The sequence below is a fragment of the Humulus lupulus genome, chromosome 9, assembly GCF_963169125.1.
Source record: "Humulus lupulus chromosome 9, drHumLupu1.1, whole genome shotgun sequence".
In the NCBI taxonomy this organism is placed as follows: Eukaryota; Viridiplantae; Streptophyta; class Magnoliopsida; order Rosales; family Cannabaceae; genus Humulus; species Humulus lupulus.
In genome coordinates, this window is record NC_084801.1 from 97,827,598 (window position 1) to 97,852,815 (window position 25,218).

The window sequence follows — 25,218 nt, forward strand, 5'->3', positions numbered from 1 at the left end:
TATAAACAATTAATTTAAAGTTTATGTTTTATGTTTTATGTTTTATAACAATGGGATCCCATACATTATTTCGTATTTCGTACAATATTTTGGGTTTTGAATAAAGTTCTGTTATTTCTTGATGTATGTATTCAAATTAGTAGCTATGTCTTAGTAGTTTTTAATGGTCCGAGGTTTTAGTAATAGTCAGGGCATTACACTCCGTGTGCTGAGACACCGAGGGACTCAGGCCCTTATGCGGCTTTTCGCGTGGGCGTACCATCCTTGACACTCTACCTCATACATGGGCGGTGTGGCTGCACAAGGCACCTGGACTTCACGAGGGACTACGTAGGGCATGTGGCTGGCTGCAACATGTTGGACCTCATTGTGCAAGGCACCTGGACTTCGCAAGGGAGTACACAAGGCATGTGGTTGTTTGCAGCATGTTAGGCCTCGCTATGCGAGGCACTTAGACTTTGCAACAGACTACACGAGGCACTTGGCTGGGTACAGCATGTGGGGCCTCGCTGCATGAGGCTCTTGGATCTGCGAGGAGCTATGCGAGATGCTTGGCTGACATGCGGCGTGTTGGGTCTCGCTATGCGAGGCACTCTATGTATGTGAGGCCCTCTTCTTGGGTGCCTTGCTTCTTTAACGAATTTCCCATATTCACAAAGAGCAACTCCTTTGATCTTAGACCTTCTCTTTTAGTCTTTGGGCCATTACCCTTTTAATTATCCATTATGAATTAAATAAAATTTTAATTATTTTAAACAACTTTAAAATAATCAAACATTGGGTTTTAATACCCAACAAGTGATTGAGGCACAATTGGAATTTTGACTGACCATAATTAATTAAAAAGTTATAATTAAAACACATTTAATTGTATTGGGCTTAAAATGGCCCAAATGGATAATTACACATCCATTAGGGTTTGTGTGACACAAACTGATAACTTCATTTTAGTGTCATTTTAGAATGTATTTTTGTGGTAATCTTGAGTCTTTATGTGTGTTTTGTGGAAGATTACACTTTTGTTTATCTTTGTTGTAGGTTGGTGCGGTGAATCACGAGAAAAATGTAAAAAGAAGTAAAAATGGCGAAAAAATGATGCTCTTGGCAGTTGTTGGACTAAAACTGATGCTAAGGACGATTAAAAGTCAGTTTTGGATGAAAAGATGAGTTGAAAGAAGTAATTTGAGAAAAAATTGAATTAGAGCCGCGACTTGAGCTTGTAAATCGCAAATCTAAGCAAGTCAAAAACATATATGGCTATTGGAGATAATTAGTGTCACAACTTGGACTTTCAAGTTGCCACCCAAGGCGAAGTCAGAGGCCACACAAAGGGGAAAAAAATGGACACGGGCCACGACTTGATCATGCTTGAGTCACGGCGCCTGAAGACTATCACAGCAGCGAAATGGCTCAAAAATAGACATTGGCCGCAACCCAGAGAAGGCCAAGTCGTGGTCTGCATATGAAAATCACAGCTTATATAATTCTTTTACTATAAATTCATATAAAGGGTTTAATTAGGTCAGGAGGTCAGTTTTTAATTACGATTTTTAGAGACTAATTTGGATTCTTAGGCTAGTTATTTTGCATTTTTATATTTTTCTTTATTCTTTATGATTATGAATCTTATGTTCTTGAATTATTATTTTGTTGATTTAGTCATGTTTGATATGAACTAAACATTTTTATCTAGGGTTTAATGTAGTCTCTTGGATTTCTATCTAATTTAATTATTGTTGACTGTGTTTTTAGCCAACGACGTGAGAACGTCAAAAACGATTAACCTTCAAGAGAATTTAAACGACACAGACGGTTTAATAAAGAAAATAAAGAACACACAAGATTTTTATAGTGGTTCAGCCCCGATTGTCAATAATAGCCTAATCCACTTAGAGTTGTGATTTATAGATCTGTACTCAAGATCAGATGGACTGAGCCAACTGAGTTTCTTCAGTACAGATTGCAAAAATACAAGAATTCTCTCAAATGCCAGCACTTTCTCTCTCTAGAATACTCAGACCCAAACTTTCTCTCTCTAGAAAGAAGAAGCAGAAGAAGCCCCCCTCTCATCCCATAAGCCCTCTATTTATAGGCTTAGGGTCATACATACGGTATCCCCTAGAACTGGGATATTTTATTATATTTATTACATTTAAATTACAAAGAAACATTCAAAATTCAAAATGTAACAGACCCCCCATTTGTGGGAAGAATGAGAGATTCCCGCATATCTTGTTGAAGTTGTTTCTAGGAATCTTGACTTAGTCTCCTCTAGCTAGTTGATCCACCTCCTACTGACCACCCATGCAAGTGCTGGTCAGACATGTGCCTGGTGGTAGGACATACACTTGTTGGTCGGACGTGCATGGTGGTAGGACATGCACTTCTCTCCTCATCCTTGGGGTCTCCTAGGTCCACTCTCTTGAGTTCTCCTCGGACCAAGGTCTCTTGGGCACTCCTCCTCGGACCTCATCCTTGGGGTCTCCTAGGATCACTCTCTTGGGGTCTCCTAGGACCACATCCTTGGGGTCTCCTAAGACCACTCTCTTGAGTTCTCCTCGGATGCACTCTCCTTAGCTCTCCTAGAATGCATTCTCCTTAGCCTCCTAGGATGCACTCTCCTTAGCTCTCCTAGGATGCATTCTCCTTAGCCTCCTAGGATGCACTCTCCTTAGCTCTCCTAGGATGCATTCTCCTTAGCCTCCTAGGATGCAGTCTCCTTAGCCTCCTAGGATTCATTCTCCTTAGCCTCCTAGGATGCAGTCTCCTTAGCCTCCTAGGATACATTCTCCTTAGCCTCCTAGGATGCACTCTCCTTAGCTTTCTTCGGACCAAGGTGCACTTGGCTTGGTTATGACATCTATCAAGCAATCCAAATTCTTCGTCAGTCTACCGGGTCACTTTATCACAACTCTGAGGAGTCAATGTATTTATTGACTATTAATCTGTCTTTTACTGACCATGCACTGCCACTCGTCACCTTTATTGCCACGTCATTGATCTCCAATTTTAGGGGATAACAATTATGATGTTATATTGATTTTTGTTCTCTATTCTAATCTATATAATGTGTGTTTAATGCTAGTCAATATTTGCTTGATTTATGATTTTGATTCAAAATTTGAAAGATGAGAATTGAATATGCTATCATTATATAGAAATAGGTTGCATATTGGACGAAAGTACCTGTATGACTTGTGTAGTAATTAGGTTTCCATGCTTAATGCCTTCTATACGTTTAAGTTTATCACAGAGATGTAGAAAGGCTTCATATAGGTTGAGATCTTATATCTTGAAAAAGAATAGGAATCGATTTATGTAAACCTGCTATTAAAATAGGAAAAAAGAAATTTAGAACTGATTAATAAAATTAGTAGAATGAGAAGTTGATGAAATTAAAACCCTAGGATTTTTAATAGTGATTTAAATCTTTTAATTAGTTATTTTTTTTCAAAGTTATTTTCAATTTTAAAATTAAATTCATTCATCTAAATTTTTGTTTCCAAATAGAAATTAAAAGAATAATTATTGGCAATTGGAAAATAGTCTTCATGGGAACGATACTCTAATTATCATAGTTACTTAAATCGATTACGTGCACTTGCGTATATATATTTTCACATTCAAGTTTTTGGTGCTGTTGATGGGGACATAATTTCCAATATCATAGTTAATTGTTGTTTGTTCTAATTTTGTTTTTTTTATTATTGTTTTACATTTATTCGGATCAAGGTTGTATTGTGTTTCAGGAATTATTGGTATATGCGAGGAAGTAGACAAAAGGAAATCATACCAATAGACCTTGAAATTGAAAGAACATGTAGACATAACCGAAAGATAAAGAAAAGGTTGGACTTTGCCATGGCTGAAAACACAAATAATGTTGGCAACAACAATGCAAATATGGTTACTGCTGCTGAAGTCGATCCACCATTAAGAAACTATGTACTCTCTACTGTTACGGAGATACATTCAAGCATTCGTCCTCCAACTGTTGAGGCAAATAATTTTGAGATAAAACCCTCAATTATTCAGATGGTGCAAAACTGTGTCCAATTTGGGGGTTACCAAATGAGGATCCAAATCTCCATATCACAAACTTTTTAGAGTTATGTGAGACATTTAAAACTAATGGGGTGAGTAACGATGCTGTAAGATTGCGATTATTCCCATTTTTGCTAAGGGACAGAGCTAAGAGTTGGTTGAGTTCCATATCCTCAACGGTTTCAAAAGGCTAATCTTGACAAAATATTCACCAAATTTCTTGAGGTATTTATGAAACTTCACATTAACTTTCCTTTTGCAGAGGCTTTAGAATAAATGCCTAGTTATGTGAAGTTTATGAAAGAGATATTGTCTAATAAGAGAAAAATGGAGGATTATGAAACCATTGCATTAACTGAAGAGTGTAGTGAAATTATTCAAAAGAAGCTTCCTCAAAAGTTAAGAGATTCGGGCAACTTTACTATTCCTTGCACCATTGGGAACTTCCATTATGAGAGAGCTTTATGTGATTTGGGTGCAAGCATAAATTTAATGTCGCTGTCTATATTTAAAAGGCTTGATTTGGGGGAGGCTATACCCACAATTGTTACTCTTCAACTGGTTGATCGTTCATTAACACATCCCAGAGGTATTATAGAGGACGTTCTAGTAAATGTAGATAAATTCATTTTCCCAACGGATTTCATTGTATTAGATATGGAGGAAGATGAGGACGTGCCTATTATATTAGGACGACCATTTTTGGCCACGGGGCAAGTATTGATACACGTTCAGAAGTGAGAGTTAAGGCTTAGAGTACAAGGTGATGAGGTTGTTTTTAATATTTTCAAAACTTTGAAATATCCTTCGGCGAGTGAAAGTTGTTTTTGTGTTAGTGTATTGGAGGAACCAAGTAAAGGGGTCCAACCTATTAAGGATCCATTGGAGTTGATTTTGATTGTAAGTCCTGAAGCCAGTGAGTATGTTAAGAGGTTGAATTCATCAGGGCAAATATATAAAAATAAATATGAGGAATAAGGGAAAGTGCCTGAGAGACCTCTCCCATCCATTGAGAAGCCACCAGCTCTTGAGTTAAAAAACATTACCTGATCATCTTAAGTATCCTCATTTGGGTAAGAATGACACTCTCCCAGTTATTATTTCGGCTTCTTTATATGTGACTGAAGAAGAGAAGCTTCTTAGGGTGTTAAGGGCTCACAAACTAGCAATTGGATGGACTTTGGCAGATATTAAGGGTATTAGTCCTTCAACAATGATGCACAGTATATTGGTGGAGGAGGATAGTAAGTCTAGTAATGATGCTCAAAGGGGGGTTAATCCTTCAATGAAGGAAGTGGTAAGGAAAGAAATCCTTAAATGGTTGGATGCATGGATAATTTACCCAATATCTGATAGTGCTTGGGATAGTCCTGTCTAGGTAGTTCCAAAGAAAGGTGGCATGATGGTGGTTAAAAATAATAATAATGAACTTATTCCAACTCGTACAGTGACAGGGTGGAGAATTCGTATTGATTACCGTAAACTAAATAAGGCCACCAGCAAAGACCATTTTCCCTTACCTTTTGTAGATCAGATTCTAGATAGATTGGCAGGCCATCCTTATTACAATTTCTTGGATGGGTATTCGGGATTCCATCAAATTCCTATAGCACCGCAGGATCAAGAAAAGACTACCTTCACATGCCCTTATGGAACATTTGCCTTTTGGAGGATGCCATTTGGGTTATGTAATGCTCCCGCCACCTTTCAAAGATGTATGATGTCAATCTTTTCAGACATGGTGGGAAAAGGTAATGAAATTTTTATGGATTACTTTTCAGTCTTTTGATCCTCGTTTAGTGGATGGATGTGTAATGACCCACCTACTCTAGACTTTTGGACCATTAACGAAACTATACATACAAATCCTTACTAAAACATACATTTGCGAAAATACCATAACTTTATTAGAAACTTGTAGAAATAAGAGTTACTTTCATAAAATATCAAGTAGGATATGGGATCCCATTGTCTTAAAAACAAAACATAATTTAAAATAAAAAGGAGTTACATAGCAAGTGCGGAAAAATACATGTAAAACTATAAAAAAACAAGACTGCATCCTCGAAAATAGAAATCTCGACTCCTTGAATCCATTCATCATCGATACACAATCCCCAAGCATCCACGAACCTTACCGCCACTATAGCTATTTTCCTGCACATAAAAACAAAAAGGAATGAGCCTAATGCCCAGCAAGGAAAATCTACCACATAGTTCATATACATAATTTTCATAAGCAACATAAAAACATAACATAACATAATATAACATTACACTTATATCATACACATACTATAATGGCCATTATTACTTGGGGTCCCATAGACTAAACAAGTCATATGCCCATTAGATTAGTGGGGTCCTACTAGCTAAGCAGGTCATATGCCCAAGCCTACAAACATACATATCATTACACTTATCATAACATAAGAAACATAAGATAACATATAAAACATATAACATATGAATTTCTATCCTATTTTCCTTACAAAAATACCGAGATAAGAGGACAGCGCTGGGACTTTGGAACACCCCTAAAACCATTATGAAAGGGTGAGTTTAATGAAGAAAAGGAAATGAAAGGAATGGAAGAACTAAACCATTGAGAAACATACTTACCAAAACTTATGTGCAAGTTCTTAGATTTCCTAACCAAAATAAAGATTAAGGTTAGAGGCTGAGTAAAAGACTATGAGAACTTAACATAAAATAATACCAATGAACTAAGGTGTAGAAATACTTTGAAGACTTGTAGACCAATCTAAACCTCGAACCGAAATACTATGAAACCTTACTTTCCCAAGTGTTTGATAAGCTTATGGTGATCAAGCTTATGATTTCCCCACCCAAGTGTTTACACTCTCACACTCACCTAGCAACTTTCAGCCTCTAAAATTAGAGCAAAAGATGAATAATGGCTGGGTACTAGGTCCTATTTATAGAGTTTAGGAATGAAAGGATCTTAATTTCACTTGAATAAAAATAATGGCTTTTTAGGTGAAAATAATTTGAATAATTGTTCAGCAGAGGCTGAAGACTCATTCAAAAAGGTGCTGGACTTATCAAGAGGTTGAATGGCTGAATGGAAAATGATTTCAAAACTTTTCAAAATATACTGAAGGAGGCGATATATCGCCTGGGCCAGTATGCCCGAGGCAGTCGTGCATCGCTTCGTGTTTTCTGTATCTACGTGCTGCGATATATCGGCATTCGCTGATTATTTAAACACGAAATTACACATTTTTATCTTAATTCAAACTGAGTAAACAGCCTTGACTAAGCCCTTAAACGTATTCAAAGCTGCTGATTGACCTTAGAGCTTTCAAACTTTACCCTTATTAAATTTAATCCTCAAAATACTTAATCCTTAATCACCCATTCATAACATGTGCTTAAAATCCTATTGGTTCTTTTCTAAGCCTTATAGTATAATAAATACTATTCTTAATATCAGCCATATTAATCAAACCCCAGGTTAACATTAATATTCTTAAACTATAGGTTAAACTTAGAAAATCTACAAGTACTACTATGAGTGTCCAAATAATTCCCAGTCTGAACCAAAAATCCACAGTTAAAAAGATAATACTATAAATACTATAATACTACTATTTAACTAGCTAAGTAAAGTTCTTGGACTCTACAATTCTCCCCTACTAAAAAGAATTTTGTCCTCGAAATTTACTTACCAAATAACTCCGGATACCGGCCTTGCATGTCCTCCTCCAACTCCAACGTTGCCTCTCGTTCAGAACTATTACTCCATAGGACTTTGACTATAGGAAAGCTCTTGGACCGTAACTGCTTCATCCCCCTATCTAGGATGCTAACCTGTCGTTCCTCGTAACTCAAGTCTTTCTGAAGTGCTATTGTATCGTACTTGAGGACGTGAGATGGGTCTGACACATATTTGCGTAACCTCGAGACGTGGAATACGTTGTGACTATCGGTTAGTGCTGGCGGTAGGGCTAGTCTGTACGCAACTGGTCCCAATTTGTCCAATATCTCAAAAGGACCTATGAATCGGGGACTAAGCTTGCCTTTCTTCCCAAACCGCTTGACACCTTTCATAGGAGATATCTTCAGGAAGACTTGATCTCCAACTTGGAATTCCACATCGCGTCGCTTGGCATCCGCATAACTTTTCTGACGGCTTTGAGCAGCAAGCATACGTTGTCTAATAAGCGCTACTGCTTCTTGAGCTTGTCTAACAGCTTCGGGCCCTAGAAGCTGCCTTTCTCCTACCTCGTCCCAGTGCAATAGTTATCGGCACCTTCTTCCATATAGCAACTCATAAGGTGCCATCCCGATCGTCGACTGGTAGCTGTTGTTGTAGGAAAACTCGATCAACGGTAAGTACTTATTCCATGATCCTCCGAAATCAAGCACACATGCACGTAGCATATCCTCTAAAATCTGAATCGTACGTTCGGACTGCCCATCTGTCTGAGGATGAAAGCTGTACTAAGGCTTAACTTAGTACCCATAGCTTGCTGTAAGCTTCCCCAAAATCTTGATGTAAATACTGACCCTCTATCTGATACTATCGTCTTGGGGATTCCATGCAATCGTACAATCTCTTGGATGTAGATGTCTGCATATTGGTCTGCCGTGTATGAAGTCTTAACAGGCAGGAAATGAGCCGACTTGGTTAGTCTATCTATTACTATCCAAGCGGAATCATGCTGCTTATTCGTCTTTGGCAGACCCGTCACGAAGTCCATGGCTATATCGTCCCACTTCCATTCTGGCACGCTAAGCGGTTGCACTAAACCTACAGGCCGCTGATGCTCCGCTTTCACTTGCTGGCATACAAGACACTTAGACACAAACTCTGCTATGTCCTTCTTCATCCCTGGCCACCAATAGATTGCCTTGACGTCATGAGTCAACTTGGTAGACCCTGGGTGAACTGAGTACGGGTTACTGTGCGCTTCTTCTAGGATCGTCTTCTTAATACTTTGATCATTTGGCACGCATACCCGATCCTTATATCTCAATAAGCCTTGGCTAGATATTGAGAAATCTGTAGTCTTGCCTTCTCTGACTGCATCCATATGTGCTGCTAGCGTGTCATCATGTCTCTGACCAATCCGTATGTCCTCTAGCAGATTCGATTGGATGGACAAGTTAGCCAGCTTGCCAACAACCACTTCTATTCTGGCACTGATAAGCTCCTGCTGTAGCGGCTTCTCTATTCCGGATAAGGCTGATAAATTCCCATAACTCTTCCTACTAAGTGCATCGGCTACTACGTTTGCCTTTCCCGGGTGGTATAGGATTTCGCAGTCGTAATCCTTTACTAACTCCAACCACCTGCACTGCCTCATGTTGAGCTCCTTTTGAGTAAAGAAGTACTTTAAACTTTTGTGGTCCGTATAAATCTCGCACCATTCTCTGTTAAGGTAATGGCGTCAGATTTTTAACGCAAAGACCACCGCTGCCAACTCCATATCGTGAGTTGGATAGCGATGTTCGTACTCCTTTAGCTGTCGTGAGGCATAGGCTATCACCTTGTCATTTTGCATCAGTACGCAACCCAATCCTTGCTTCGATGCATCGCAGTAGACAACGAACTTATCCTTGGGTGTCGGTACCCTGAGTACTGGTGTTGAGCAAAGCTTATCCTTAAGCAACTGGAAGCTTTCTTCACACTTATCATTCCAGTTAAACTTTTGTTGCTTCCGGGTCAGGTTGGTGAGCGGAGTGGCTATCTTAGAAAAGCCCTCTACAAACTTCCTATAATAACCTGCTAACCCTAGGAAGCTTCTTACTTCAGATGCGTTCTTTGGTCTGGGCCAATCCTTCACGGCCTCTACCTTCAATGGGTCTACTGCAACTCCATCTTTCGATATAATGTGCCCGAGGAACGCCACTTGCGAAAGACAAAATTCACATTTCTTGAACTTTGCGTAGAGTTGATGCTCCTTCAATCGCGTCAAAATCGTCCTCAAATGTTCATCGTGCTCTACTTCATTCTTGGAGTATACTAAGATATCGTCGATGAACACAATGACGAATTTATCCAAGTAGTCTTTGAAGACCCTATTCATTAAGTCCATAAACGCGGCTGTTGCGTTAGTAAGACCAAAAGACATAACCAAGAACTCGTAATGTCCATAACGAGTCCTAAAGGCTGTCTTAGGAATATCTTCTCCCTTTACCTTGAGCTAATGATACCCGGACCGTAAATCGATCTTTGAAAATACAGTCGCACCTCGGAGTTGATCAAACAAATCGTCGATCCGAGGTAGCGGGTACTTGTTCTTAATCGTTACTTTGTTCAGCTCATGATAGTCTATGCACATCCGCATACTTCCGTCCTTCTTCTTCACGAATAGTACCGGAGCTCCCCATGGTGAATGGCTTGGCCTAATAAAACCCAAGTCTAGGAGTTCTTGTAGCTGCGTCTTTAACTCCTTGAGTTCCGTAGGTGCCATCCGGTATGGTGCCTTAGAGATAGGCTCGGTGCCTGGTACTAATTCTATCGTGAAGTCTATTTCTCGAGTTGGTAGCAATCCTGGCAAGTCATCGGGAAATACTTCTGGAAATTCTTGTATAACTCGAACATCTCCAACCTTAAGTGGTGTCTCCCTTTCCACATTTGTGATGCTGGCTAGGAACACTTGACATCCTTTCTCCATCATTCGTTGATCTTTGAGAGATGATACTAATGGGGTGCGCAATCCTGAAGCTTGTCCCATGAAGCATCGTCTCTAGCCGTCAGGAGTCTCGAACATCACCTTCTTGCATTTGCAGTCGATCGTTGCGCCATGCCGTGCTAGCCAATCCATGCCTAGTATTACGTCAAAGTCCTTGATCACTAGCTCTATCAGGCCTCCTTCTAGTTCTATGTCCTCAATCTTGATCGGTACGCCTCGTACTATTCGTGATGATAGAACTACTTTGCCCGAAGGCAACTCGGTTACAAACCTAGTTCTAAATCTTTCACTAGGTTTGTCTAGTTTTTCTATCATTCCTAACGAGAAATACGAATGAGTGGCTCCCGAATCAAATAATACATAGCATAAGTTATTGAGGATAGAAACCTGACCTGTGACCACCTTGTTGCTAGCATCAGCCTCTCCTTGGGTTAAAGCAAAAAACCTAGCAGGAACCATCTTTTCGTCCTTCTTCCCTTCTGGCTTTTGCTGAGGACAATCTCTTTTACGATGCCCTTCTTGACCACAGTTGAAACACTCCTTGGTGTTTGCGCGGCATTCTCCAGGATGCTTCTTCTGACACTTAGAACATGGCGGGTATTCTATGTAGCCCGGCCTATTTCGTCCATTATTCGTACGTGCCTTCTTATCGCTGTCGAACTTCTTGTTATCCGGATGCCGTCTTTTCTGGCCGTTACTGTTGTTGCTGGACTGATTGTTGCCATTATGGTTGTTGTTGTTTCGACTGGCCTGAGGTTGGCTCTGCTGTCTAGGTTCAGGCTTACTGGCTTCTTCTTTGCTTACATTGGCCTGCAACCTTTCTACTTTGATTGTCGTTTCAAGAACGTCAGCATATGTAGTGTTTCCCGGGTCTGCTAGCTTAACCCCCATCTCGATCTTCGGTCGAAGTCCTCTAACAAATTTAATCACCCTCAGAAAATCGGTTGGAACCATCTCCACTGCGAACTTTGCTAAGCGGTCAAACTGAGGAGCATATTCTTCCACCGATAACGTACCTTGCTTCAAGTTGGCAAACTCCTCAACTCTTGAAGTGAGTACAGCTGGGTTGTAGTACTTTTTGTGGAAGAGTTCCACAAATCGGGTCCATGTCATGGTGGCAACATCATGCGATTGCTGGACCAAGTCTCACCATATCCTGGCATCCTTCTTGAGTAAAGATGAGACGCAGGATATGCGGTCCGCATTACCGAGATTCATGTGCGTCAGAATCGGCTCCACATTCCTTAGCCACTCTTCTGCCTCAAAGGGGTCTGTAGTCCCTTCGAAGTTTGGAGCGTGCTGCTTGCGGAACCCCTCATACACTGGCTCCATGTTCGGTACTGGATACGGTGCGTAGTTCGTCATAGGCCATCCCCCATATGGACCAACTTGTTGGGGTGCTGGGGCCATTTGTTGTGGCTGCGGCTGCGGCGGAGGCTGTGGCTGAGTTTGAGCCTGTTTGCGTTGTTGCTGAAAAAGTTCCTCGACTTGCTATCGCAGTCTAGCGATCTCTGCAGTGTTGTCAGCTGGTGGTGTCGGCGCGTTGCGGCGGGCGGTAGCACGCACTCCCCTTCGGCGAACTGGAGGGACTTCATTTGTTGCTGGGACGGCATTGGAAGCGTTTCCGTTAGTGCGTGCAGATCTTCGGAGCGACATCGTAGCAGAGTTCTAACAGTTGAAAGAAACATGTTAGAACTTTACCTAATAGGCTCTAAGGCAAAAACTTATTCTAAGCAAACATATCTCGGACCTATTTATTATGACTTCTTATGAAAAGTTATATAAGTCTTTATTTATTATTTAGAGTGGGTTTCTATACTTAGAAAAACAAGTCATCTTTATTTTCTAAGTGTGTTTCTAATCATCCTATATGACTTAATTCTCAAGCTCGAAACTTATCTTTGTTCCAAAATTAACCATATTGAGGGAGGGCTGGGATCAGTAAAATCGTTCCCATTACTATGGCCCCCTAACTCTCAATAAGTAAACTTGGTTCATAGATTTGTATCCACCCTCACCGAACTTAGTCATTATTCATTTTATTTATTACATATTATGATTGCGAAAATAAAATCAAACTCATACATGATAATAAAATAGCATGTTATTCATTTGGAAAAATAATTTTCACTTATTACAATCACAAAATAAAGAAAGAAATAAAACAAACAATGAAAACTACTATTATAAAAATCGGGATCTTCTACATCCGATCCTTCATCTAGCATATCATCATCTATCTCCTCATAATCATCATTGTCATGTGCATCAAAATGTCCTCTAGGAAGGTTTGTGAGAATCCTATGTTTTTGCTCATTTGTGAATTGAAACTTGAATTTTGCAATGAACCTAACTAAGAGGAAATAATAATGCATTGCTAATGCCAGTTCATCCTCATCATTCATTGTTTCCCATATTTCTTCTAAGGCTGTTATTACAGGATGGAAATCTTTAAATAGCCTAATTATTAATACATATTGTTCCGTTGATCTTAACATTATTTGCTTAGACTCTTGAAGGTGACCTATCTCTTGGTGGAACAAAAGCAGTCTTCGTGTGATTCTTTCTAGTGCTCCTACAGTGTTTCTTGGCTCCCTTATTCTTTTTAAGGCCTTAATGGCTCAGATATCTTGATAGGTTAGAGCTCCGTTCATACTTAACTGAAAACATAAACACTAAAATTGTTAGCTATACACATAAGCAAAATAACTTATAACTTAAATACTTACTTGGCGGTCAGATTCGGAGCTTTTTAGTGTGTGTATCGAGGAGAAATTCATGCGAAGGAACCGTTGCTCTGATACCAACTGTAATGACCCACCTCCTCTAGACTTTTGGACCATTAACGAAACTATACATACAAATCCTTAATAAAACTTACATTTGCAAAAATACCATAACTTTATTAGAAACTTGTAGAAATAAGAGTTACTTTCATAAAATATCAAGTAGGATATGGGATCCCATTATCTTAAAAACAAAACATAATTTAAAATAAAAAGGAGTTACATAGCAAGTGCGGAAAAATACATGTAAAACTATAAAAAAACAAGACTACATCCTCGAAAATCGAACTCTCGACTCCTTGAATCCATTCATCACCGATACACAATCCCCAAGCATCCACGAACCTTACCGCCACTATAGCTATTTTCCTGCACATAAAAACAAAAAGGAATGAGCCTAATGCCCAGCAAGGAAAATCTACCACATAGTTCATATACATAAATTTCATAAGCAACATAAAAACATAACATAACATAATATAACATTACACTTATATCATACACATACTATAATGGCCATTATTACTTGGGGTCCCATAGACTAAACAAGTCATATGCCCATTAGATTAGTGGGGTCCTACTAGCTAAGCAGGTCATATGCCCATAATCTATTTGGGGCTTGTTAGTCATATGGGTCATATGCCCAAGCCTACAAACATACATATCATAACACTTATCATAACATAAGAAACATAAGATAACATATAAAACATATAACATATGAATTTCTATCCTATTTTCCTTACAAAAATACCGAGATAAGAGGGCAGCGCTGGGACTTTGGAACACCCCTAAAACCATTATGAAAGGGTGAGTTTAATGAAGAAAAGGAAATGAAAGGAATGGAAGAACTAAACCATTGAGAAACATACTTACCAAAACTTATGTGCAAGTTCTTAGATTTCCTAACCAAAATAAAGATTAAGGTTAGAGGCTGAGTAGAAGACTATGAGAACTTAACATAAAATAATACCAATGAACTAAGGTGTAGAAATACCTTGAAGACTTGTAGACCAATCTAAACCTCGAACCGAAATACTATGAAACCTTACTTCCCCAAGTGTTTGATAAGCTTATGGTAATCAAGCTTATGATTTCCCCACCCAAGTGTTTACACTCTCACACTCACCTAGCAACTTTCAGCCTCTGAACTTAGAGCAAAAGATGAATAATGGCTGGGTACTAGGTCCTATTTATAGATTTTAGGAATGAAAGGATCTTAATTTCACTTGAATAAAAATAATGGCTTTTTAGGTGAAAATAATTTGAATAATCGTTCAGCAGAGGTTGAAGACTCGTTCAAAAAGGTGCTGGACTTATCAAGAGGTTGAATGGCTGAATGGAAAATGATTTCAAAACTTTTCAAAATATACTAAAGGAGGCGATATATCGCCCCCTGTAGGCGATATATCGCCTGGGCCAGTATGCCCGAGGCAGTCGTGCATCGCTTCGTGTTTTCCGTATCTACGTGCTGCGATATATCACCCCCTATGGCTGCGACATATCGGCATTCGCTGATTATTTAAACACGAAATTACACATTTTTAGCTTAATTCAAATTGAGTAAACAACCTTGACTAAGCCCTTAAACGTATTCAAAGCTGCTGACTGACCTTAGAGCATTCAAACTTTACCCTTATTAAATTTAATCCTCAAAATACTTAATCCTTAATCACCCATTCATAACATGTGCTTAAAATCCTATTGGTTCTTATCTAAACCTTATAGTATAATAAATATTATTCTTAATATCAGCCATATTAATCAAACCTTAGGTTAACATTAATATTCTTAAACTATAGGTTAAACTTAGAAAATCTACAAGTACTACTATGAGTGTCCAAATAATTCCCGGTCTGAACCAAAAATCCACAGTTAAAAAGATAATACTATAAATACTATAATACTACTATCTAACTAGCTAAGTAAAGTTCTTGGACTCTACAGGATGTTTGCTTAATTTCGAAAGGGTTCTGAAAAGATGTGAGGAGTCAAACTTAATATTAAATTGGGAGAAATGTCACTTTATGGTGACAAAAGGAATAGTCTTGGGCCACAAGATTTCACGCCATGGAATTGAGGTAGATAGAGCCAAGATTTCAACAATAGAAAATTTACCTTCTCCAGTGTCTGTTAAAGGGGGTCGAATTTTTCTGGGCCATGCTAGATTTTATAGGATGTTCATAAAGGACTTTTCAAAAAATTTGAAGCCCTTATCTAGTTTACTTATGAATGGTGTGGTATTCAACTTTGATTCTGCTTGTTTAAGGGCATTAAACACACTGAAGGAAAAATTGTTATCTGCTCCAATTGTTGTATCACCAAATTGGGAAATTCCTATTGAATAAATATGTGATGCTAGCGATTATGCAGTAGGAGCAGTTCTTGGACAACGAGTTAACAAGGTATTCCGAATGATTTATTATGCTAGTCGATCCTTGAATGAGGCATAATTATATTATGCAACTACTGAGAAGGAAATACTTGCAATAGTCTTTGCATTTGACAAGTTTAGGCCATATTTAATTGGTAATAAGGTGATTGTTTACACAGATCATTCAACTATTAAGTATCTTGTGAATAAAAAGGATGCTAAACCTCGCTTGATTCGATGGGTCTTATTATTGCAAGAGTTTGATATGGAAATTCATGATAAGAAAGGGACAGAAAATCTAGTTGCAAATCATTTATCTAGATTGAAAAAAGAAGAAGAGCATAATGCGAAAGAGGAGACAATTGATGAAAATTTTCTGGATGAACAATTATTTTTCATGGATTGTGAAGAGAGGATACCATGGTTTGCAGATTATGTCAACTATTTGGTAGCTAAAGTTGTGTCTCCAGACATGTCAAGGCAGCAACTAAAAAAGTTATATTCGGAAGTGAAGCATTATTATTGGGATGAGCCCATTATTTTTTGTCATTGTGCTGATCAAGTGATTAGAAGATGTGTCCCAGAAGAAGAAATGATTTCCATACTTACTCATTGTCATACTTTACATTGTGGTGGTCACTTTGGGGGAACAAGGATAGCAGCTTAAGTTTTGCAATGTGGGTTTTATTGGCCTACATTATTTAAAGATGCTAATGCCTTTGTTAAGAGTTGTAATCGTTGCCAAAGGACAGGTAATATATCCAGAAGCGATCAAATGCCAATGATTGGAATTCTGGAGGTTTAGCTCTTTGATGTGTGGGGAATAGACTTTATGGGACTTTTCCCATCATCTTATCATAATAAGTACATTTTGCTGGCAGTAGATTATGTTTCTAAATGGGTGGAAGCTGCAGCAACTCCTACTTGTGATGGTAAGGAGGTACTTAAATTTTATCATAAGAATATTTTTACTTGGTTTGGTACTCCAAGAGCCATTATTAGTGACAGAGACAGTGATTTCTGTAATAAATCATTCACAACTATATGCGCTCGTTATGGAGTTCATCACAGAAAGGCCCTGTTTTATCGTCCACTTGCTAATGGTCAAGCTGAAGTGTCAAACTGGGAAATTAAAAGTATTTTAGAGAAAACTGTAACCACATCAAAGAAAGATTGGTCGAAAAATCTTGATGATTCACTGTGGGCATATCGCACAACCTTTAAGACTCCGATTGGTATGTCTCCATATCGGTTGGTGTTCGAGAAGGCATGTCATTTACCAGCTGAACTTGAGCATCGAGCTTATTGGGCAGTGAAAAATTTGAGTGTTGATTTATTTATTGTGGGACTTCTAGAGTTGAATGAGCTCAATGAATTTAGAAACAAAGCTTATGAAAATGCAAAGATTTATAAAGAAAAGTCTAAGGCTTTTCATGATAAAATGATAATTAGAAAGGATTTTCAACCAGGGGATAAAGTTTTGTTATTTAATTCTAGATTTTCACTTTTTCACCGGTCCTTCCGAATAATGGTTTAACCTCTAACCATTTACTTTAAAATGGGGTATTCAGCGTCCGGCTAAATGACGTTAACAAAAGGCCTATAGGAGGCACTCCTATATTTTATTTTAGTTTTTGTTTTTATTTTTAATTAGTGGACAATTTTATTTAATTTTATTTTTGATTTGTAAAGTTTATTTATTCTTAGTATATGGTCTGTTAAAAAAATCGCGCAAATCGTGAAAAAAATTGTTTTTCAATTAGTCTTCAGGCTAAGTCGCGACTTCAACTAGTAAGTCACAACATTACCATAAGTCAGAGATCACTTAGAAATTGAACGAGGGGTGGGTCATGATTTGGGCTTATAAGTCGCGAGCCTTGGCTGAAACAGAGAGTATAGGAGTTTTAAAAATAGAGGCGGGCTGTGACTTGAAAAGGCTGAGTCGTGGTGCCTAGGAAAGAGCATTCTGGAGATTTTTTATGCGGGCCGCGACTTGCCCTATCTTGGTCGCGGCACCCCTATGTCAGACAGAGGGGAAATGGTTTTAGAAGCGATTTTTATAAGCCTTACCTCTCTTTTTTCATTTTGTTTTATACCAAACTAGTTTTTCTTATGAATAAGCTCTCAATCTTCTTCCCTTTATCCTTCTATTTCAAATACCCTACAACCATATTTCTAATTCCTAATCCATATTGATTTCTTTCTTCCTTTCTTTCTACCTAACCCTAATTTTTTTCTATGGGTGCTAATTGAAGAAATGAAGGAGAATTCAAGAGTGGGTAGTTTTTCAAATTTAAAGGCTTTTAAGTTTTCTCCTTTTGAAGTTTTCATTGATGTGATTTATTACTAAGAGATTGAATTGGGTTGTTGAACTACTTTGTTATTATATTTAGTGTATTTGAGTGAAATTTTTGGACACATTTAGTGGGGAAATTATAGAAATTTAGGGGTAGTGCTATCAAAATTTTTATGTTACATTTTTTATCAATTGTGTAAGAGTGGGTCAAAGGAAACAACCTATTGCCTCTTCTAAGAACACTAATCGCCCTTCAACATCCCGTACCCAACCACCCCAAAATCAGCGAATCCCGCAAACACGTCAACCGATTCTAGAATTTGATACGACGCGATTTATTAACATGGATGCCTTTGATCACTATCAAAGGTTATCTCAGCATCCAGTCATTCAAGAGTGCAGAATGCAATATCAAGAAGAATCGTACGCTAACAAAACTTATAATATTATTAGAAACGAGATTCTACGCCGAGGTTGGTAACTTTTTGTGGATGATAAGTTGTCGAAGGCCAATTGTTCACTGGTTTATGAGTTTTATGCCAACTATCCTAGGGTCGTTAATAAAAAGGTGTTTGTTAGAGGAGTTTCGTTTTTGTGTGTTATTGATAATATTGATGCCCTATATAGATTACCAGTGTTGTCTCTAGAAGAAGATGAATATTACAAATTGGCGTATCGTAGTGAAGTTGATTGGGATGAGGTGGTAGAAACTTTAGGAATTCCTGATGCTTCTTTTGTCATGCAGAATGGAGAGCCAAAGCATTTACGGAGATATCAAATGAATTGTGTGGCCAAAGCATGGACTCTCTTTGTGAGTGCGTGGCTTATGCCTAACACCCACTTGTCTGAAGTGGGGACTGATAGATGTCTTCTAGTGTATGCCATTATGATAGGACTCTCTATTGATATTGGTCGAGTTATCCGCCAAAGTATCAGGGATTTATGTAGATTGACTACTACTGTCGGGTTGGGGCACGGATCAATGATAACTGATCTATGTGCAGTCTGGGAGGTACCTAAATATCCTAGTGATATTTATGGAAAGGCAATGGGGTCTATTTCAAGGTCTACAGTGTATAAATTCAAAGTCCCATCCTTGGAGCCACCAGTACCACAACCCAGGAATGTGAGATTTGAAAGGGTAAGAAAAGCGGCTAAGGAACCCATACCTGCCAATGATCAACCAGACGGATCAAGAGCAGCTGAGGAGGAGAGGAGAGAAGAATATCCTCAATATCTGGCACTTGGGGCTCCACCGGATCCACACTTGGCCATATTAGATTATATTATTCGGCAAAACCAGCATACTCACAATTATTTGGGAGAGCTTCATGATTTTCATAGAGATCAAGTTGACAGACAGGATGAGTTGGTTTACCGATGGTCAAACCAAGAGGCGGACCGCCAGTAGTTCACTCATCCACCGCCTTGGCATCTTTTTCTAGATGCACGACCATTTTGAAGTGATTCGCACCAAGTAAGTTTTCCTTCTTTACTTATTTTTAAACATTGGGGACAATGTTTAGTTTAAGTTTGGGGGAGAGAGCTTATTTTTCTGGTAGTTTTGTTTTGTGTGATTTGTTTAGTCTATGTTAGTGTTTGGAGTTCTGTTTCAGTGTGTTTAGTACCAACATGAATGATGACTGAAAACAAATGCCGATGAGAATAAAATGAATGTTATGAGTATAATTCAACGAAAATGAAATCTAAAAAAATCTGTGTGCTTGATTGAATACTCGGTTAGTTCATTTTAGTTTAGGGAACATATGTTTAATATCTTCTTATGATGTTAAATTTATGTTTTTTGATATTGATTATGCTTGCTGAAATTGGTTAGTGGAATGATCAATGGAAATGGAAATTATTTTCCACAATTCTAGAACTTGCTTACTTGTTATTTGAGGTGAAATAATATATCATGTATGCTTAGGAATATGATTTAGGCTATCATTTGGACCGTTTGAGCTTTTCTTGCCAACCTTAAATTACTTGATCCTTTGTTTACCCTTTTTGAGCCTAATTTTGTATCTTCTTGTTCTAAACCATCATTTAAGCCTAATACTTGAAACTTGCTTATATATCCGTCCCTAATATACTATGACCATATGATTGAGAAAAAACTATGGGGATTGATTTGTAATGGGGTTTAATTGTGATTTTAGTGGGTTTAGAAAATGAAAATTGAAATAAAAAATAGAGAGAGTATATATATTGTAAAACATAATTCAATACACTCCCAATATGAATATATAAGCAAAAATCAAGTTTGGGGGAGTGTAGTTATTATTCAAATATATATATATATATTTTACATCTCTCTAAAGAAAGAAAAACAAAATAAGAAAGGGGATCATGGGATTGTATTATTATGAAAGTAAAGTTGGTGAGTTTGGTCATGTGCTTATATTAAAGTGAGTTTAAAAATTACTTTTTCATCTACCTTTACCTAAGCCATCATTACAAGCCTATATAAGTCATGTTGATTCTTATTCATATCATGATTTATATTAGTGGAGAATAGCAAGTAAGTGAGCTTATGGAATTATTTTATTTGAATGGATCGATTGGAAAGAAATTTGGTGAGCATAATTGATTTCAAACACGTTTATTTAATTATTGTGATTTGATAATCCAAAATGTTAGAAGACTACAGTTTGTTGATGGAGTGTTTTGATCAAAATTCTAGATTGAATAAACTATTGAGTAGTTTTCAGAGAATTATATGATTAACGTTCATGATTTTGAGGCATACTTGTTGTTGTTGGTGTAATTCATGTTGTTAGAGTCTATGTTTGTTTTGAGTGCTTTGTTTTGTTTTTTCAAATATTATCGTTTGTTTTTAGTCAGCGGATATGTTTGTTTCTTTTTTTTTTCTTTTTTTTTTTTATAATTTGACCCTTACCCTAAACAAGGGAAGGTAGAATAACACCTGAAAAACAGAGTAACTACAAATAGAAAAATTCCAAACTAACCAACAACAGACCACGCAGGAAAAATCTAAAGAAAGAACAACAACTCATAAAACCAACAGAAAACTAAAAAACTAAAGGCCAAAACAAAAAACAAAAAAAATGAAACTAACAAACAGAACCTATGTCAGTTCAATCCTGGAACATTATGAGGAAGGATCTCCCCTATCAAATTGAGTCGAAGGGCCCATTTCGTGAGGTTATGAGCGGCGAAGTTCCACCTTTTATCAATTTTCGCCATTTCCCAATTGAAAAGTTTCCCCACCAGCTCCAGATAATGATCCTTTAGATTAGCAAGGTTGGAGGACATCCCTTGCTTGGAATTTGATGAGAATCCACGGATGACATTGGCAACATCATATTGGAAAACCACACATTCCCATTTTTTAGATACCACCAATTCAGCTCCTTTTATCACTGCCAAAGCTTCCACAACCTCTAGGTCCGTCTGAGGAACGACATTAGTGACTACAACAATAACCTCAACATTATGGTCCCCAAAAACATAGAATCTCTCACTGCATCATCAATATTTATCAAAATCCACCCTTGAGGAAGTGGTTTCCAGCATTCCAGAAAGGGAGACAGGTCCTTGCAAATTAGGATTGAATGTTGCTCCTGAAACATAGAGTTAATAAGGTTCCTAAGAACCCGAAACTCACTTTGCTTTGCTCCAAACAACATGGCATTCCTATCTCTCCAAACCGCCTCAATGAGAATAGAAGTTCCCATAAAAATTTCATCAATTGAGAGTTGAGGAGGCCTATTACCTTTGTCCCTAAAGTGATTGAACCAATCTAGTACCCATAGGGTCAAGAACCAAAATGTGGACGTCTAGGAGCATTTCCATAATAGGTGCAAAGGGTCCTCAATCTCTGAATCACAGAAGAAAAAAAAACACTTCTGACTTGAATCTGATAGAAAGAAGCTACGTTTGGCTTTAGTTTTGAAGTTATTAGCTAGAATAATCTGTTGGGATTAAGCTCCACAAACCTTTGTTTGTATTACAACTCAATGACAAAATCATACTAGTAAATCAATCTCATAGAAAAGTTAAACATAAATTACATAAACAGAATGGATAAAAGTTTAGAATAGACATTCCTTGAAGAACAAACCCTAGGGATATAAAATCACAAGCTATGATTTTATGTGAGATACAACAATGACAAGGCTTGACACAAATGAAGAATTGTTGTCCAAAATTCACTATTCCTAGCCTTCCCTTTGAAGATGCTTGAAGCTACAACAAATCGAATGAGATTGGAATTCACAAGCCTTGGATCTCCATGCAATTCAAGCTTTCTTGATGAAAATCTTAGAGAAAACTAATAATCTTGGAGCTAGAGAGAGAAAGAGAGTTATTCTTTAGTGAGAGAAGGAGGTGAGTGATCAAGTCACCAATTAACTCATTTGAACACCTTGAATAGTATAAAATCCTCACTAGAATTAACCAATAAGATTAGAGCATTTAAATTTAAGTTATGGAGCTAAAACACATAACCGTACAGACATTTTGTAACAAACCAGACGAAACATCGCTTGGTACTTCTCTATCTAGGGTTTTGAGAGACCAAGAAACCTGTCGCCTCCTAGGAGGCGACATATCGTCGATGCCTCAGTAATACGATTCCATAAGGTGTCTCCAAACACCTCTAAATTCTCCCAAACTTTTTGGGCACTCTTATATACTCCAAATAAATATTTTAGACCCAAAAGTTTGATTTAAAAAATTCCTATACTCAAAGTCAACTTTCACATGTTGACTTTTGTGAAATTGTTATTGTTTTAGTAATACTTTGTGTCTAACCAATTCCACCATGTATTTAACCAATCTAAACATACCCCACAACAGGTGTTTCAATCTATTATGTAGCTTGGATCCCCACACCCAATTCCACATTTTACTTTGAGTTAGGTTTGTGGTGCCACTGCCTTGAACGAGCCGACAAACCAATTTGATGGTAAAGGCATCATTTCTTGTCAAGTTCCACCCCCACGGGTCCGCGAAACAGGACGAGTCGACAAGACAATTTGGTAATCCTCTTTACATCATCCTTGCCGAACCATGTCCAGATTTTAGGCAGGTCCCATTTGTTATTGAGGATGAAATTCTCCACCAAACTTACCCCATGAGAGCCATCCAATTTGGGGGTCGGTTTTGAGTTATCCCTCAGGACCTAAGCATCAAACCAAATTGATGTTGAGTGACCGTTCCCAATTCTCTTATACCTCCCCGCCTCTAGTAGTGGTCTTGCCTTTAAGATTACCTTCCAATAGATTGAATTTTGAAGGCTGACTTTGAAGGTCCATGAATTCTTGGTTTCGAACATACTTGGCGCCAATAACTTCGTTCCAAAGACTATACTTTTTTCACATCATAGCCCACACCCGCTTAGCAAGAAAAGCTTTATTTAGCACCAATGCAAGCCTAAAGCCAAGTCCTCGTGATAGCTTAGGACCGTAAGGTATCCCACTTAACCAATTGGATTTTCCTATGATCTTCATCGTTGCCCCACCAAAATTCATGCAAAGCTTTATCAATACTTTTGGGAATTAAAGAGGGAAGGCAATAGAGGACCCCACTGACTTAATCAAGGTCGTTTCCCTGCATTGGATAAGAGTTTGCCTTTCCAGCCTTGGATTCAAAGTAACACCTTCTCCACCACAAATTTCAGGTCTTGAATACGTTTCTTAGATTGGAGTAAGGGTAGGCCAAGATACCTTATGTCATGTCATATTCTCTGCATACCCAATTCCTCACAAATCATTGAGGCTTTTGCCCTTAGCCTCATAGACCATAAATCTACCAAATGTCATGATGTTATTAGCAAACATCAAGTGAGTCATAGTCGGCCCCTGTCGTGCCAGCTTGAAGCCAAGTATCTTATGAGCCTGTAATTGACAATTAATAAGTTCCGACTGAATCTTCGAAGCCATAATAAATAGAGATGGCGATAGGAGGTCTCCTTCTCGGAGTCCTCAAGATGGTCTAATGGATCCACACTGTCCTCCATTTAAAACCAAACCTAATTTTTCAACCTGAATACAACTCATTGTCCAATGGATTAAGGTAGGATGGAAACCAAATCCCTGAAGGACCTCCCTAATAAAGTTCTACTCCATTCGATCATACACCTTCTCCATATCCAGCTTAATAACCATAAATCCATCCTTGGTTTTCCTCCTACCAATAGAATGGATAACCTCCCTAGACACCAACATATTATCATGCATAGACTGACCACTGACAGAAGAAGATTGAACTGGGGAGATCAGGTCGAGAAAGAGTACACTGAGATGCGATGCTAAAATCTTTGAAATTATCTTGTACGACACATTGCATAGTGCAATAGGCCAGAAATCATTGACCACCATGGGATTTTTTTTCTGGGGAATAAAAATCATATTTGTATTATTGAGAAATCTAGGCATCACGCCATGAATAAAGAAATTCCTCACCGTACTTATCTCATCCCCATGAATCGCTTCCCAGTGGTGGCGATAGAAAGCAACTGGCTTCCCATCAGGTCCCGGAGCTATGTCAATTCCCATCTCGAACAAAGTCCTCTAAATCTCTTCCACTTCCGGAGTCAAGACAAGACCCTCATTCTGCTCAGCCACAATGCTTGCTATCAACAACCTGTGAAAATCGATGGGACAACTTGACTCATTGGAAGTATAAATTTTCGTAAGTCTATTCTTAAACAGCTCCACTATATCCTCCCTGTCCTCTGTCCAATTACAATCTCTTTCCTTCAAACAGTCTAGGTTTGTTTGAGTCATTTGTTCTAGCGTGAACAAAGAGTAAGTTTGTGGGAGATTGATAAATTAATTTTAGTGTCGTTTTAGATTGTGTTTTTGTGGTAATGTTGAGTCTTTATGTGTGTTTTGTGCAAGATTACGCTTTTGTTTGTCTTTTTTGTAGGTTGGTGCGGTGAATCATGACAAAAATGTAAAAAGAAGAGAAAATGGTGGAAAAACAAAGTTGTTGGTAGTTGTTCGACTCAAAATGATGCTAAGGACGAGTAAAAGTCAGTTTGTGATGAAGAAACGTGGTTGAAATACTTAATTTGAGAAATAA

At 38.1% G+C, this 25,218-nt stretch overlaps 1 protein-coding gene across 1 annotated transcript; it reads right to left on the reverse strand.

Moving 5' to 3' along the window:
- Positions 1 to 24,251: 24,251 nt before the first annotated feature.
- Positions 24,252 to 24,689, reverse strand: LOC133799883 (uncharacterized). The gene has a single exon (XM_062237870.1). It carries the CDS (start codon positions 24,687 to 24,689, stop codon positions 24,252 to 24,254), a length of 438 nt encoding a protein of 145 aa, XP_062093854.1.
- Positions 24,690 to 25,218: the final 529 nt, after the last annotated feature.

What these genes read in the sequence shown, in the direction of transcription:
- LOC133799883 (XM_062237870.1), bottom strand. Translation starts at nt 24,689, where the DNA reads ATGGGAATTGACATAGCTCCGGGACCTGATGGGAAGCCAGTTGCTTTC.